At 40.1% G+C, this 17,632-nt stretch overlaps 1 protein-coding gene across 1 annotated transcript; it reads right to left on the bottom strand.

The window, feature by feature from the left end:
* Window positions 1–705: 705 nt before the first annotated feature.
* Window positions 706–16,363, bottom strand: LOC144694072 (extracellular calcium-sensing receptor-like). Its single transcript, XM_078564432.1, is given in 7 exon segments — window positions 706–1,619; window positions 6,938–7,061; window positions 12,925–13,152; window positions 13,280–13,438; window positions 13,440–14,114; window positions 14,713–15,004; window positions 16,137–16,363. Coding segments are annotated over 7 exon segments (2,619 nt in total).
* Between the last annotated feature and the right edge of the window lie 1,269 nt (window positions 16,364–17,632).

The raw sequence follows: 17,632 nt of genomic DNA, 5'->3' as shown, positions 1-17,632 counted from the left end.
TCCAACCCATAAGATTGCAGACAAGAAATGCTGGGGGGATGTGAGGAAGAGATTTTTCATGTAGCAAATGGCAATGACCTGAAACTCACTACCTATGTTGATGGTGGAACTGGAGATGATGAATGATTTCGAAAAGAATTTGGATGGGCACTTCAAGGAAATAAACTAACAAGGCGACAGGGATAGAGCAGGGCATGGGACTGATTGGATTGCTCTAGTCTAAAGAGAATCGCTTACATTCGATTGGCTGAATGGCCTTCTTCATGAATCTATGACAACTACAGACTGAAAGCATGTAAAGAAACAATGACTTAGATTTACAAAGCACAGTTCATGACCTCAGGACATCCCAAAGTGCTTTACAGCTAATGGAGTACTTTTGAAGTGTAGTCTTTATTGTAAAGTAAGTGATGTGGCAACCAAATTGAGCACTGCTAGCTTCAACAGAAAGGTGTAAATTACTGAATAATCAGTTTTATTGCTGTTAGTTGAGAACCCCCTCATTCTCAGCAGTTTAGACAAAGAATAGTATGATGATACTTGTATTGATTTAAGGAATCACAATATTGCTAAATCTAGCTATATAATAGTTCATGAAAATTTACTAATAAACCAGGCACTTTTTCCTAACATGAACAGAATAAAAAGATACATTGTTCATTTGGTATTTGACTATTTGACAATTGACTGTTACAAAGCATTATTTTATGTACTGGCTGCAGCTGCTCTATCCATCACATGTTTTTTCGTGTTCTGATCTGGTTTCAACAAAATAATGTAGCATTTAGGAGCAAAATTACAGGTAGCCAGACCAAAGCTGGAACTCAAAATTGCAAATATTTCAACGGCCACTGTATATTTTCCAGGTGAGCTAATGTAAGCTGGAATGAAAGTTACCCAAACCGCAGAAAAAATTAACATGCTAAAGGTGACGAACTTGGCTTCATTAAAATTGTCCGGCGGTTTTCGTGCCAGAAATGCTAAAACGACAGAAATTGCTGCCAGCAAGCCAATGTAACCCAACACACAACAGAATGCTGTTACAGAGCCAACATCACATTCAAGGATAATTTTTGCACTTTGATACTTGGTGTTTTTTACTGGAAATGGAGGTGAGGTGGCCAGCCATAAAATGCATATTATAACTTGAAGAGAAGTACATGCAAAAACACTGCCTCTTTGCTGTAGGGGCCCAAAATATTTCATCATGTTATTGTTGGGAAGTGTAGCACTAAATATCATTGGCACAACAATTGTTTTTCCAAGAATGCAAGAAATACACAAAGCAAAGCTAACTCCAAACACCGTGTGTTGTAATGTACAGGACCAGGTGGTTGGCTGGCCAATGAAAGTCAGTGAGCAAAGAAAGCACAGAAGTAATGAAATTAACAGGAGAAAACTCAACTCTATATTATTAGCACTCACAACAGGAGTATTTCGGTAATGGATGAAAATGGCCAAAATTATGGTGGTTATGCCAGTTCCAATCAATGCAATGGTTGTTAAAATAATACCCAGTGTGTCTTCAAATGAGAGAAATCCGATTTCCTTCAGTACACATTGATCACGTTCTTGATTTGACCAATAATCTATGGGACATGTCAAACAGTTTATGGAATCTACAAAATAAAAACCGTATAAATGATACATCCATTAAAGTCCATTATTCTGCACTTTATGTTTCAATTTTTATTCCATCTGTTTAACCTAGTATTTCATGTAGGTCTGTAGATGTTGCCTAGTAATAACTCTCTGATTTTCTCTTTTTGTTTCCCTATGCAAAAGTGCTTAAGTTTTTGCTTGGCCACTCTCCACAATGATGTGTCTGAGTTTGGCAAATTGTAGAACACTCATGCCACAATTTTATGACCTGCCACTAATGGAGGTGGACTTGTTGGACACGGTAGGAGTGTTCATGATGCAGCCAAACAGGTTCATAATCAAGTTGCTAATCCTTCCAGAACACCTATGGCAGGTGGTACGAGTGGGAGAGACTTCCTGGTCAGCCATGCTTGATGCAGAGTGGCACCCCTCAAGCATTAACCACTAGTCTCTCTCTGAAACAAAAAGAGATGCCTATGCCTTGACATACTAGTTGAGGAATCTGCCAGGGGTTCTCTACCATGGTCTACCGCAAACCTACCTTCACTGGTCAATACACGGGTTGGGATTCTCAGCAACCTCATAAATAGGGCCTAAGCTATTTGCTGACCATTCAAGCTTAGTGCTGAAATAGGGTGCATCAAAAACATCCTGTGGGATAATGGCTACTTGATCAGATCACTTTGGCTGTATATTGCGCAAATCCATGAACGGGCCTAAGGCCACCACTTTCGGACCTGAAAAGTGCCCAGTCTACCTCAGATCACCCTGGAAGGGCAAGGTATCTCAAAAATCTGATCAACAGATGATGCTAGCTGTTTATGCGGCTACTATGCAGTAGCAACACAAGTGGTATTCGCCACTAACGCTGACGTCAAGCCAAAAAGACGTTCTGCCTATCACACAAAAGAATAATGTGGTAAATGAATTTCAGTGCCAGTGTGGTGCTAAGTATGTAGGCCATATGTCTCAAAGACTGGTTGATCATAGCAAACAGCATGTCCCTTCTGCTGTTCACAATGTGCAAGGTACAGACCATACCCAACCAGCCTGTGCTTGCAAAACTCAAAACACAGTGTCCAACATTTGATGTGATTCGGCATTCGGACCACATTTGCTAGATAATCCTCAGTGTGCTAAAAATTCTGCTGCTAACCGATTTAAGATTGTCAGTCAGGCTCACATTGTGGCCCATTTCTGTGTACTGGAAGCTAAATATATTAATACACAGGGCCCTGTTCTTTGCAGACAGAAAGAAAGTGTACACACCTTGTGCCTGGCTCAGCTAAACAAAATAAGTGACAGCCATTCACTGGTTCATTGCCCAGGGCAATGCCTTGACCAATCGGAGCCAAGCTCCCTTTTTTAAAATTTCAAACTATTCTTGGCAGTTAACTGTCAGTCACCATTCTCTGTGGCAACGCTTCTACCAATCAGAGCCCACTTGCCAACAAATAAGCACTGTCTTCTCATACAGTATTAAGTTGTTGCTTCCCCGACAATTGCCCTGATGAGTGCAAGATGAAAAGCTTCGACAAAATGTCTTTCTTCAACAATACTCAAGTCCTGTACTACCAAACAACTATTTGTATTCCGGATGTTATTGAAAAACAAGAATCCAATTTATGATATCTACTGAAGAGAATACATACAGAGAATGAATGGGAAAAATATGTATTGAGCAACAACTATACCATTTTATTGGTCTGGATTTTGTTGTAAGAAACAGTATTCACCATTATTATAGGATAAGTCTAATAGCAACTGCATATGCACAGTTAAACGTGATTTTTTTTTTTATCCATGGGATGTGGGCATCGCTGGCTAGGTCAGCATTTATTGCCCATCCCTAACTGTCCTTGTTCAGAGAGAATTTAAGAGTTAACCACATTGCTGTGACCTGGTGTTGCATGTGGTATATGAATTTTGATTGGTAAAAATAGGGAAAATCCCAAGATATTCTATAAGTATATCAGTGGGAAGAGGATAACCAGGGAAAGGGTAGGGCCCATTAGGGACCAAGGGGGCAATCTATGGGTGGAGCCAGAGGACATCGGTAGAGTGTTGAACGAATACTTCACATCCGTCTTCATCCAAGAGAATGAGGACGAAGGTATCGAACTCGGGGAGAGAGACTGCGAGGTTCTTGAGCAAATTGATATATGGAGTGACAAGGTATTGGAGATGTTGGCAGGCTTAAAAGTGGACAAATCTCCAGAGCCAGATGATTTGTGTCCCAGACTGCTGATGGAGGCAAGGGAGGAGATCGCAGAGGCTCTGACCCAAATTTTTAATTTCTCTGGCCATGGGGGAGGTGCCAGAGAACTGGAGAACAGCTAATATGGTTCCGCTATTTAAGAAGGGTTGTAGAGAGAAGCCATGGACTATAGGCCAGTGAGTCTCATGTCAGTGGTAGGGAAACTATTGGAGAAAATTCTGAAGGAGAGAATCTATCTCCACTTGGAGAGGCAAGGTTTGATCAGGGATAGTCAGCATTGCTTTGTCAGAGGAAGGTCATGCCTAACAAATTTGATTGAATTTTTTGAGGAGGTGACCAGGTGTGTAGATGAGGGTAGTACAGTTGATGTAGTTTATATGGATTTTAGCAAAGCCTTTGACAAGGTCCCACATGGGAGACTTATAAAGAAGGCAAATGCACATGGGATACAGGGTAATTTGATGAGGTGGATTCAAAATTGGCTTAGTTGTAGGAGACAGAGGGTGATGACAGAAGGCTGCTTTAGTGACTGGAAGCCAGTGTCCAGTGGCGTACCACAGGGATTTGTGCTGGGTCCCCTATTATTCTTCATTTATATAAACGACATAGATAACTATGTGGGGGGTAGGATTAGTAAGTTTGCGGATGACACAAAGATTGGCCGGGTAGTTAACAGGGAGGTTGAGTGTCTTGGGCTACAGGAAGATATAGACGGGATAGTCAAATGGGCAGATAAGTGGCAGATGGAATTTAACCCTGGAAAGTGTGAGGTGATGCACTTTGGAAGGAGTAATTTGACAAGGTAGTATTCAATGAACAGCATGACACTAGGAAGTTCCGAGGAACAAAAGGACCTTAGCGCGTGTGTCCATAGATCTCTGAAGGCAGAGGGGCATGTTAGTGGGGTGGTGAAAAAGGCATATGGGATACTTGCCTTTATCAATCGAGGCATAGATTACAAAGGTAGGGAGGTCATGTTGGAGTTGTATAGAACCTTGGTGAGGCCACAGCTGGAGTACTGTGTGCAGTTCTGGTCGTCACGTTATTGGAAGGATGTGATTGCACTGTAGGGGGTGCAGAGGAGATTCACCAGGATGTTCCCTGGGATGAAACATTTAAGTTATGAAGAGAAGTTGAATAGACTTGGGTTGTTTTCGTTGGAGCAGAGAAGACTGAGGGGCGACCTGATCGAGGTGTACAAGATTATGAGGGGCATGGACACAGTGGATAGGGAGCAGCTATTCCCCTTAGTTGAAGGGTCAGTCACGAGGGGACTTAAGTTCATGGTGAGGGGCAAGAGGTTTAGGGGGGAATGTGAGGAAAAGCTTTTTTACCCAGAGGGTGGTGATGGTCTGGAATGCACTGCCTGGGAGGGTGGTGGAGACGGGTTGCCACACATTCTTTAAAAAGTACCTGGATGAGCACTTGGCACGTCATAACATTCAAGGCTATGGGCCAAGTGCTGGTAAATGGGATTAGGTAGGTAGGTCAGGTGTTTCTCACATGTCAGTGCAGACTCGATGGGCCGAAGGGCCTCTTCTGCACTGTGTGATTCTGTGAAACACAAATATGAAAATCAGTTGTGACCACATTGTGGCCTGGAGTCACATGTAGGCTAGACCAGGTAAGGACAGCAGATTCCCTTCTCTAAAGGGCATTGGTGAACCAGATGGGTTTTTTGACAATCAATTCATGGTCATCATTAGACTTTTAATTCCAGATTTGAATTCAAATTCCACCATCTGCCGTGGCAGGATTTGAACCTGGCTCCCCAGAGCATTACCCTAGGTCTCTGGATTATTAGTCCAGCAACAATACCACTACACAATCACCTCCCTCTGTCTATAGTTGCGGTCAGAGATATTCTGCTCCACAGGGTGTGATGTTGCAGACCTTGCCGATAAACTCAGCACTGAACTCACTGTAATGGCGTCAACCTGGGTTAATTACCTACTAGTTCCACACAAAAAACAGCTGAAAAGGTTGCGGCTAGTGCATTCAGGAGTAAGTGAGTTTTTAACCAGTGTAATAAGTGATAATTACTACTGAACAACCTCTTTGGCCCTGAAAAATTAATTTTGTAAGTGTAGGGCTTTTTATCCTCAGAAGAAAATTAATTTGGAGATTTAAAATAATATATTTTTTAAATAGCTTTTCTGTCTGTCCCTTTTATCTCACTCTTCTTTAATCTTATCTGTGTTTCCCAATCTTTATTTTGCTTCCTGATCTAAATCTAATTTATATTTAATGTAATTTACTTTCTGGTTTAGACTGCATGACACATTGACGTTCCCCGATTGATTAGTTGAAGAGCCTTGCTGTTGCTTGCCCTGCCCTCAGATGCCACAACTCCCCTGTAGAGGGTGCTACATTGTGGAACAAATGCTGATTAGTAGAAATTTCTGCTGACAAGCCTGCAAAATGTCTGTGGGCAGGTGTCATGTGGTGAACTTTGAAAGCAATTCCTTTGCCACTGAGATGGTAATTTAGGTTAATGCGTACAGTCAGTAATTATTTCAATAAAAAAACAGAAACAGAAATACCTGGAAAAACTCAGCAGGTCTGGCAGCATCGTTGGAGAAGAGCCATTCAAATCATTGAACCAACTCTGCCATTTGATAAGATCATGGCTGACCTGATTGTGGCAATTCTTTAACTTGCACGATCATTTTTTTATGCAGCTTGCACACAAATGGTCATGTTTATTAAGTTAATTCTTACAACTTGTTGTGATCTTATGATCTGATTGGCCAGTCCAGTGCGTTAAACACTACACTTTTAATATGATTTTCTTCTGCTAAGTTGCTCATTTTAAAAATGTATTCCTTAAATTAATTTTTAGGCATTTTTAGTGGACTTACTATAAGCTATGACTTGAACATATAAAGTTGCTGCAAACAAGTCTGCATAAAGTTTGCCTCCAAATAGGTTTTGCATTGAAAGCTTCTTTATTTGGCAAAAGTTGAACCTAGATAATTAAAGGTTAGTGATCTAGCCAGATGTAGGTGACTTTTATGGAAAAAAATGTCATGGCTTTTTTCTCAAAATGGATTGTATCTCAAATAACTTTCAAGAATATGATTAAAAAATCTAAGATCATATTAAATTTTTGCAGACCTGTTTGATTGCTCATTTTTTCCTCAGCAAATTGCAAACAGTCAAAACAACATATTGGTTGCCCTTTTTGTGCTGCTTTTCTTGTACCAGGAGGACAGCTTTCACTACAGATAGAGGTTGGGATCTACCATGAACAGGAACAAAGACAAGAGGCAATTAAGCATTTCAATTCTAATCTGATCCATTATTAAAGTAACATCTGATATACAGCTGAGACAAATCACTAATCAATGAATATTTTTTGATAAAACTATTGCAACAATGGCACAAACTACTGATATCCTCATGTAAACATCACCACACCTTGAGGACATGCAATCCAATATAAATCAAACACATGCAACATCTGCAATTGTCTGGAAACATACTCAAAACAGGGTATAAATTCCTATAATTATTTAAAAGATATATCCGAGTTTAGAAACCATAAATTCCTCAAACTTAATTCTTACAGTTCAATACACCATTTGATTGCAATATTTTCTAATCATTAGTCTCTATTATCTGTCATAAGAAAATAAACCCGTGAGCATAGATAGGGCCGGCGGGTGAGTTGTTAGGCTTCAGAAACTCACGGTTCCGGCCCCAAACCCTCAATAAGGAGCCACCGGGTTCGCAGGGCTCTGGAGAAAGGCCCAAGTTGACGGTCGCCATCTTTATAGGGGCAATTTGGAGCAAGGCACTTGTGCGACTGTCATCTTTATAGGACAATGTACTATAGGGTGCATGCGCAATTGCCGCCTTTATATGGGGCAATGAACAACAGGGCCCGAGGGAGACATTCATAAAATGTGTGTTCACCAGGACTTTTAGATCAGCAACAAGAGAATTATAAACCCGTAGTCACTCAGTAGTACAGAACTTAAGTATTGCTGAAGAAAGACATACTGTTAAAGTTTTTTCTGTCGCACTCATCCGGACAGATGCAAGAATACCAAATTTCAAAGCAAACAACAATTTATGCCAAGGCATAGAATATAAGAGCAGGGAGGTTATGCTGGAACTGTATAAAACGCTGGTTAGGCCACAGCTAGAGTATTGTGTGCAGTTCTGGAATCCACATTATAGGAAGGATGTGATTGCACTAGAGAGAGTGCAGAGGAGATTTACCAGGATGTTGCCTGGGCTGGAGAGTTTTAGTTAGGAGAGATTGGCTAGACTGGGGTTATTTTCCCTGGAGGTTGAAGGGGGACATGATTGAGGTGCATAAAATTATGAGGGGCATAGATAGGGTAGACAGGAAGGAACTTTTCCCCTTGGTGAAGGGATCAATAACCAAGGGGCATAGATTTAAGGTAAGGGGTAGGAGGTTTAGAGGGGATGTGAGGAAGAATTTTTTCACCCAGAGGGTGGTGGGAATCTGGAACTCACTGCCTGAAAGGGTGGTAGAGGCAGAAACCCTCATAACATTTAAGAAGTATTTGGATGTGCACTTGCGGTACCATGGCATACAAGGCTATGGGCCTAGTGCTGGAAAATGGGAGTAGAATAGTTAGGTACTTGTTTGACTGGCTCAGACTCGGTGGGCCAAAGGGCCTTTTTCTGTGCTGTAAACTCCTATGACTCTATAACATAATGAGAGCAGGAGCAGGCCATTCAGCCCTTTGAACTTGCTCTGCCATTCAATAAGACCATGGCTGACCTTCCATCTCAACTCCATCTTTCCCGCATTACTCCCATATCCCTCAATACCCTTAGTATCCAAAGATCTATCGATCTCTGGCTTGATCTCTGTTTCTCAAATTATCATCTTACAATGGTGTAAGAAAAGAATCTACCTTACCTTTTTTGCAAGTAATTATTTGTTTCAGTATTGTTAAACATGTCATTATGCAGAAATTTTATTTGAGGGACATCACAGAACAGCAGTTTTATAACATTGCAAGTCCCTCCTTGAATTTGATAACAGCAAAAGTTATTAGTCTGCTGGCACTTGCAGTAATCTGTTCACTACATGAATTTGTCTTGTGCAACTTTTATTCCGCAGAAGTCAGCAACATTGACTTTCAAGTTCGAGTAACTTTCGTATTTTTTTCTTTTTATATAATAATGGAATTTTACACCAGTGGCAGTGACAACTGCCATGAGAATGTGGGGCAATATCAATGATAGTGATATTTGTAATGAATGCATTAGTGTTTTTATTAAAGTCTTTTATGTGTATTTTAACACATTTAAATTGGTTAACAAATAGCATACAGAGGAATTTCATCAGCAAACTTCTGTGCTTGTTACAAATATTGCTGAGAGCAATTTCATCCCTAAGGTCCGAGTTGTTATCAGCTAACAGTAAATTTTGACTTTTGGAACTTCCTTGGCTAATGTAAGGGATCAGTTATGCAATTTTCACATTGGTGGGGTTTGATGTTGTTGTTAAACATCTAGATGATATAGATGTGTTAGGATATACATTATTTAAAATGTCCATATTTCAGATATCATACTGTGGATGAAATTCCTGTGAATAGTACTGTATTTATAACAATTTTTAAAAATCTAACATTTCTCTATACACTATTTTAAGGCATTTGACAATTCATCTAAAGTTTACAAATATATTAACGTATTGTATTGCGGCTTTTCATGTGAATATATACTCTCATTTATTACAATTACTGCTGAGGATAATTTCACTTTTACAGAATTACAGAACTTCACTTAGATGCAGTTTACAACCTTGATGAATTGCATTGCTCCTGCTTTTATCATCGGATTTGATTCACCAAGATACAATCATCTTTGGCAGGAATAGTTGGTGAGTCTAAAATGAGCAGAAATGATAACTATGCATTACTTAGCAAGGATGTTCTTCCCATTTTGTAATTTTGACTTTCTATCAAAGTATTTTCACCGTGAAGTTCTCTTTCTTTTACTAACTAATTTATCTGTTCCAGCAGGGGTCAAAGCTTCTTCTTTTAACTGCTGGATGTTTTTCAAATGCTTGTCCAACTATGGGCTGAGTTTTCCTGGCCCTAACGTGACAGACTGGGAAGCAGCAGAGCTGGTAATATGGTGGGATAAGGCATCAGGAGAGGAGCCCACATCTTCCTGCTGCCATGGCATGTTACAGGTGGCGGGAACCTCAGCAGCCTGGCCACATTGAGCCACTTGAGTCCCCAATTAATAACTACTCGCCACCCCTGCCACCAGTTTGCTTGTGTCGGGAGGGCCCACTGCTGCGTGGGAAGACCATCAGCTCCCAGTGGGTTTCCAAGGGGGCCTTCATTTACAGCTACTCCATGGCCCATGGAAGGCCCCCCCCAAATTGGCAATGGCTGCCCCCATGGCTAAGGCACCGCCATTGCAATATGTCTCACCACACTCCCCAATGGGCAAGGCCTGCTTGCCTGGGTTTCTCAATTAGTTGTTGCCCAGGAGTTGCTGATGCATCAAAAAGGCCAACAGTGATAGTATCTTCACGGGTGGCTTGGCATTGAGGCACACTCTCCTTCATGCCGCAACCTCACCAGTAGCCACCTGCAATGGCTACTGAGCTGCTGGCCAACCAATTGGGTGGTCCCAACGGTGGTGTATTAATTGGCTACCACTGGCAAAATGCTGCCCCTGGGTCTCACTGCCTGCAGTGTTGGAGCAGGTTGGTTACCACTTTTGATTCCAGTGGCAGGACTTCTACTCTCTTCAGAAAATGGAGCCCTTTGTACCTGCACTTGAGTTCAAAACTTTGCTCAGGTCTCCCTTGACAACACGTATATTTTTGTTGAATATTTTTGTTGGATATTAATTCCTGATTTAGATGTAGAAATGAGTTTGAAATAGTTCTGCAATGCAGTGTTAAATTGGGTGTTATCTGATATTTGAAATGACCAGTTAAATTTTATTCTATTTCTTGGCTTGCCACCTTTATTCTGATAGATGTCGGGTAAAGAGCAATGAAATTGATCTATTTTACCGGAATTAAATCAATATTAAGCAGCTGATGTTTGATTTGAATTGACATTGAGTAAAGTGCTCTGAGATGTATTTATTTATAATTTCTAAATAAGCCTTTCCTCTGATCATGGGGCAGGAGTTTTATTTCGGCGGGCGCCCACGATCAGCGGGCTTGGGAGTGGACAGACCCCCGACCGCGATTTCACACTGGCTGGCCAATTAACGACCAGCCAGCGTGAAAGGTGCGCTGAAAGGCTCAGCGTTGCCAAGGTGGGGGCGGGAGGAGGCCGAGCGCTAAAGTTAGTGTGGGCGTGGGGAGAACGGAATGAAAGCTCTCTGAAAGCAGAGAGCTGCCTCAGGGAGCTGAAAACTTTAAATGCAAAAAATAAAGATTATAAAAACTGGAAAAAATGCCCTCACATCAAAATCAGTCACCGGAACATGTGGATGATGAAAACTCTGTCCAAACGTTTTTTTTAAAACTAATATCGGAAACCTCATCCCGCCCATGGAAGAGGTTTCCTGAAAAATGCAAAAGTCGCCTGGCCGATTCCCTGCCTGCCAACCGTAACGTTGGACGGGCAACAAAAAATCTCAGTTAATTACTAATTTAATGGCCTTAATAGGCCTCTTAATTGTCGGCAGGTGGGCTTCTGACTCTCGTGCATGCCTGCACGCAGAGCGAAAATTTCTGCCCATGGATTTTAAAGATGCTGTCCAGTCATATATCAATGTCTTCAATCTTGTTCTCTTTTTTCTTCAGGAATACTCTCACTTAAATATAACCTTGTTCAGTAAACTATTAGAATGATGCTTTTTAAAATCACCTTTTCAACAGATGATTGGAAAGAGTAAGCAGGTACAGATTCTTTGGATTCATTTTTAGTACACCTTACTTGGAAGCTGTCTTCGAGTTGAGAGTAAGTTTAATTTTCATGGGATTCAACAACATGTCTGCTAAATTCTTGTATCACTTGTTATGTTCAACCTTCATAAACCTACTCCTTGCTTCATGGCTAACTAATCTATAGATTTTCCTTCTGTGTTATTTTCATGCTTTTTCCTAAACCCCCCTGTCTTTCTATGGGCAGAATTTTTGGGTCAACGAGTGGGGGAGGCGGGGCCCACTCACCGACGCGTAAAATGACGCATGGTGACGTCGGGCGTGCGTCACTTAGATTGTCAGTTTGGCGGGTGCGCAGCCGACTCGGTGCGCAGCCGACTCGGCTGTGTGCCCGCCGAACTGTCAAAGGCTTATTAAGGCCTGTTAAAAAGTAATTAACGTAATTAACCGAGCTGCCCATCCAGCCTTAAGGTTGGCGGGCAGGCGAAGACCCCAGGCGGCCTTCGCATTTTTCATGAAACCTCATCCACAGGCGGGATGGGGTTTCATGAAGGGTTTATTATTTAAATAAAAATTTTTGAAATAAATAATGGACATGTCCCAGCTCATGTGACAGTTTCACATGAGGGAACACGTCCTTAAATTTTTTTCTCACCTTTATTCAAATTTCCATAAGTTAAACAAATCTCCCTGAGGCACCTCCATGCCTCAGGGAGATCTCTGTGCTCTTTCGTGCGCATGCGCGAAGGAACACAGGGAACCACTCAGGAATCCCCCCCGTCCGCACAGGGAGCGCTCAGCGCTTCCGGGTGCGCGTCACGTCGGGCGGGCCTTAATTAGCCTGCCGCGTAAAATGGTGGCGTGGCCCCGATCGGGGGTGCGATCAGGTCCGTGCCCACCCCTGCCCACAAAACCCCCCCAACGGAGGGAAATTTCTGCCCCATATCTCTGCTTTCAAAAGCCTACAAAAAGTACAAGGTATTATCTTTGGAAATTTAAAAACTTCATACAGAAAGTTGTGGGCATTATTCTAAGTAAAAAAAATTCCTAGTTATTATCTTGCATCTAGCTTGTTCTGATATGGTTATGAAATACTGATCACCTTATGAAAAACTGTTTATGGGAGGAAACCCTAACTTCATACTTAGTTTCATTCGCAAGGGAAGCATGCTCAACATTCTGCTGGGTACAAAATATATTCAATCCTTACTTCCCTACTTACAGAGTTCAGTAAATGATGTAATATATTTACCTTTGTTTGCCCATCACTCCAAATAACAGTGTCTTCATCAATTAAAAGTTCATGCCCAGGAGCTGCTGATGCATCAAAAAGGCCAACTGTAACAATTTTAACAGAACCACCTGCGTCCATTTGCCAATTCATGATATCATATGATGCAATAGGATCGCCATTTTCATCAAAATATACTTTGTCACCATAATTGTTTGTAAAGTGTACTTCTTTTAGGTAATGGAGAAGCTACATGTTAAGGTTGAAAAAATATATGATTAGTTTAACCCATAAAGGATAAATAAAAATGTAATTATTCATAAACACTACTTAGTGTAAAACCTGAAAATGCATAATATACATAAAAATGCCTTACTTGCCACGGCTCTAAGTGTGAAATGTTTGCGCAAGTTTTGTTCGGGAATGGTCCTTTGTCAGGTCCACAGGTTACCAAATTATGAAGTGAATGAGCTATTGCATACACTGCTTTGTAGACATTATATGAAACTTTCAGTTGTGACACATCACCATATACACTCTGTTTTCTCTATGTCTTCTTGTCCTGTGCATAAAGATTCTGAAATAGTGGCCGTGGTGTATCTTGTGTTGTTATCTGGTGAATTAAGAGTACATCCAAATAGCTTTTCCCAGAATCTATTTACCAAAGAATTACCAGGGATTGCAGTTGGGCGCACCTTAAGAAGAAATTCTTTGAACTGTGGAATTTCTCCTTTACGAAAGGCAAACCCTATTGTTCCACCAAATGATCTGAAGTTTTGTTTTGTCGCTAGCAGTGCTGCAGTACTCCAAGTTTCACTTGCTATCCACTGTTTATTAGTAATATTCTGACACACCACTTCATTGGCTAAAGAAATTATATCCCCTACACCAGCAAACAATGCAATAATCTTTGCTGTGGATCTTTTGATGGTGTCTACAATCTGAAATATCTTATGTCTGGATGGAATTTTTGGAATTACTTCAGTAAAGGCAAGGCATACACCGTAATTCTGAACCTGTTCATTAAATAACTGAACTAAATATTGGCCATAGTCATCTTGAGTTGCTATAGACCCAACCCAAGTCCAGCCAAAATGCTTCACAAGTTGGGCCATAGCTTTGGCTTGAAAGCTATCGCTAGACATTGTCCTGAAAAAGGTAGGGAACTCCAGTTTGTTGCTAAGACATGAGCATGAAGAAGAGTAACTGACCTGAAAAATAGAAGAGATTTGTGAAGATTAAATAAAAAGATAAAAGACAGAATTACTTTGGCTGCTTTGTCAAGAACATTGTAAATCTAGTGTTAAAGCAGAATCTTCATTATATTAGAATAGGAGGTAGTTTTTTCAACATGTGTGTGTAATTTAAAAAATATATATTCAACAATGATTTATTTATATTATTTTAGCACATTTTATCTATTTTATTCAATGCCTTACAATTTGGTAAAGAGATTTAAGATTTTATACCACTACATTTTTGCACATGAAACTTCTACATTTACAGCTCCCTCACTTGCAGTCATTGCTTGTGATGAATAATGAATTTGTCACTGTTATCTATTTAAAATTAAAATAAAAGTTTATTACCCATGATTGAATCTTGGCATAGAATTTACAGAAAATTTGCAAATTGATATTGCATACAATAACATTTTATATATATATAGAAATGTTGTAAATAGAAAATGAGAGATTTTAATCTGCTCCATATCTAGAGAAAATTTGTTTCTCTTTGGCAACAAAATACCTTATATCAATCTTTGATGGTTTGATAGTATTTTAATTGTTTGCCTGCAATCTTTCTTACCATAGGAATTCTGAATCGTCCTGCAATTCTTCCAGTAATAATGGATTGTGTTGATCGAGCATCACCAACAATTGCAGGAATGGGAGGTGATCCTGTACATTTAGAATTCTTGAAAATATTATCTACTCATTTAAGGAGTGTGACTGCTGCTCTGACAGCCTGTGGTACTTTCCGACAGTTGTCGTAAATGCTGTAACCTAATCTTATACTTGGAAGTAGTGTTTGATCTTTGTTTATTTCTTCAATGGTGAAGATCATCATTTGTAGCCATCGAAATGTTCTGAAATTAAAACTGTTGATGAAAAAAATTATTTATTCTTACCATCCTTACTTTATAAAAATTGAATACAAGATGCTGTTTCATTTAATCTCTGATATTAAATAAAAATGTGAATGATATGCAATTTCAGCATGTAGACCAATCCCAGCAAAAGTAATAGAGCAGTTAATTTCGAAGTTGCAAAAAGTTGAGTCCCAGGGCTTCTTGTTGTAGATTGCCTAAAGAAAGTAAGTTTTATCAGTTCTTAACCGAGTCAATAGAAGGAACTTTGCTTGACAGTGATGTGTCCCATTTTGTAATAAAATTACTGGAGAAGCCAGTTAATTCTCATCAAGTATTATAGAGAAATATTAATGGTATCCATGGAGAAGTCACTGACTACTGAATTTCTATTTTTATTTTGTTCTCAAGCATGAACTATTTATTTGAGTTATTGAAAGAGATTTGAACTAAATAACATTTTATGGATTTAAACTAACTTGCTTTAAAAAAATGCACTGTTTGCCATTGGATGATTGATTTTTAAAAATTGTACACTCTTAATTATGATTTGTTGTTAACAAAAATGTAACATCAAGGGCTGCTTTTAAAATCATTTCTTTCCAATGAAGTTCTATTCATTGCCTTTTAAGCAGTTATTTAGAAGAAAAACAAATTCCAAGCAGCTGCCTTCACTGGAACTTTTTACCTCTTCTGTCTTGTCTCCCTATTGCAATCAAATGATCAGTCATTTCAAATACAATGTATTATTGCTCTCTTTGATTTCTATTTCTGAAACCATATTGTGCTTAATATGTACAACTCCATGTGAACACAATTAGTTAATTTTCTCCCCATCAAAATATTCCAAATCTCTCAATTTCAACATTGCATTCTAAAAGTGAGAACACCAGAAACATTAAAATTAATGTTGATTGCTCATGAATGAATCTAAGCTTAAATTTTAATAGCAAAATTGCAAATAGACATTGCGTTAATTACCATTTATATACATGTAAATAAAAATCAAGAGACAGATTTCAATCTGCTCTGTGTCCAGTGAAAATCTGTTTATCTTTGGCAAACAAACTCTTTGTCTATTAAGAGTATTTTAAATATTTGACAGTAACCTTTCAATTTATTTGTGACAAATGTTCAAACTTACCCTTCACATTGTAATATCTCAGGCTTTTTCTTGTAGGAAAGTTCAGGTATAGTTACTGTGAAGTGAATAGGAAACAATCCACCAATAATGATGTCTCCACTCTTATGGACTCCATACAGATTAAACTTTTCAAGTAGTTTACATGATGGATCAATGACCCCGCGCACAGAGAGAGACAAGGAAAATATTAGGACAAAATACACATTGAACTTCATTGCTACCTTCATCACACGATAAAAGCAGACTGATCTATTTCAGTATTAGTTGTCCTTATGTACAGCTGGTGCATTTGGCAGAACTCAACATTTCACAAGAAGTTCAAAACTAAAATATCCCCAAAAGAATTCAACTGTATGGTTTAATCCGCATAGGGAAAACACAACAGCAATAGTGATGAATGTAAATCATGCCATGTGTACAATGTTGCTAAAGCAATGAAATTTTTTGCTGTCCATCCACCTTCAGTGGGCTGGGCAGGCAAAAAGGCCAAGCGACCTTTGGAATTTTTAGGAAACCTCATCCACGGGTGGGATGAGGTTTCCAACAGCAAATAAAAATTAAATAAAAATGTTTGCATTTCATTTATAACATGTCCCTGCTCATGTGACAGATGAGGGGACATGTTTTTAACATTGCTAAGCTTTTAATTTCTGATTTTTAAAATCTTCAATTCCCTGAGACAGCTCTGTGCCTCAGGGAGCTTTCATTGTGCGCACTTGCATGCATGCACGAACGTCCGCACTCACCTTCCTCCTGCGCCCCCCCCACTCCGGCAGCACTGCTGCACGCATTTCAAGATGGCCAGCCGTTAGTTGGCCAGCCAGCGTGAAATCAAAATTGGGGCACGAATGGTTGGTTTCGTGGCTGCTCCCAGGCCCGCCCGCCGTGCCCACCCGACAAGGGGAAAATCCTAAACAAAAACAGAATTACCTGGAAAAACTCAGCAGGTCTGGCAGCATCGGCGGAGAAGAAATCAGTTAACGTTTCGAGCCTTCATGGCCCTTCGGCAGAACTGAAGCATAGTTAGGAGAAGGGAGAAATATAAGCTGGTTTAAGGTGGTGGGGGGGGGGTGGTGGGGGGGGGGTGCGGCGGGGGAAGAGAGACGTTGAGGGTGTGGTGATTGTGGAGATAAGCAGTGATAGGCAAAAGATGTCACAGACAAAAGGGTCAAAGAGGTGTTGAAGGTGGTGATATTTGTCTAAGAAAAGTGCTAATTAAGAATGGAAGACAGGATATTCAAAGTACAGCTCTAGTGGGGGTGGGGTGGACAGACTAACAAAGTTTTAGTTTTAGATTTAAAAATAATGGAAATAGGTGGGGAAAGAAGAATCTATATAAATTATTGAAAAAAAAGGGGGGGGGGGAGAAACGGGGTGGGGATGGGGGGAGGGGGAGTTTAAGATCTAAAGTTGTTGAATTCAATATTCAGCCCAGAAGGCTGTAAAGTGCCTAATCGGAAGATGAGGTGCTGTTCCTCCAGTTTGCGTTGGGCTTC

Source organism: Cetorhinus maximus, chromosome 19, assembly GCF_964194155.1.
Source record: "Cetorhinus maximus chromosome 19, sCetMax3.hap1.1, whole genome shotgun sequence".
Taxonomy (NCBI): Eukaryota; Metazoa; Chordata; class Chondrichthyes; order Lamniformes; family Cetorhinidae; genus Cetorhinus; species Cetorhinus maximus.
The sequence above is the reverse complement of the archived record's forward strand: the minus strand, read 5'-3'. Positions and strand labels throughout refer to the sequence as shown.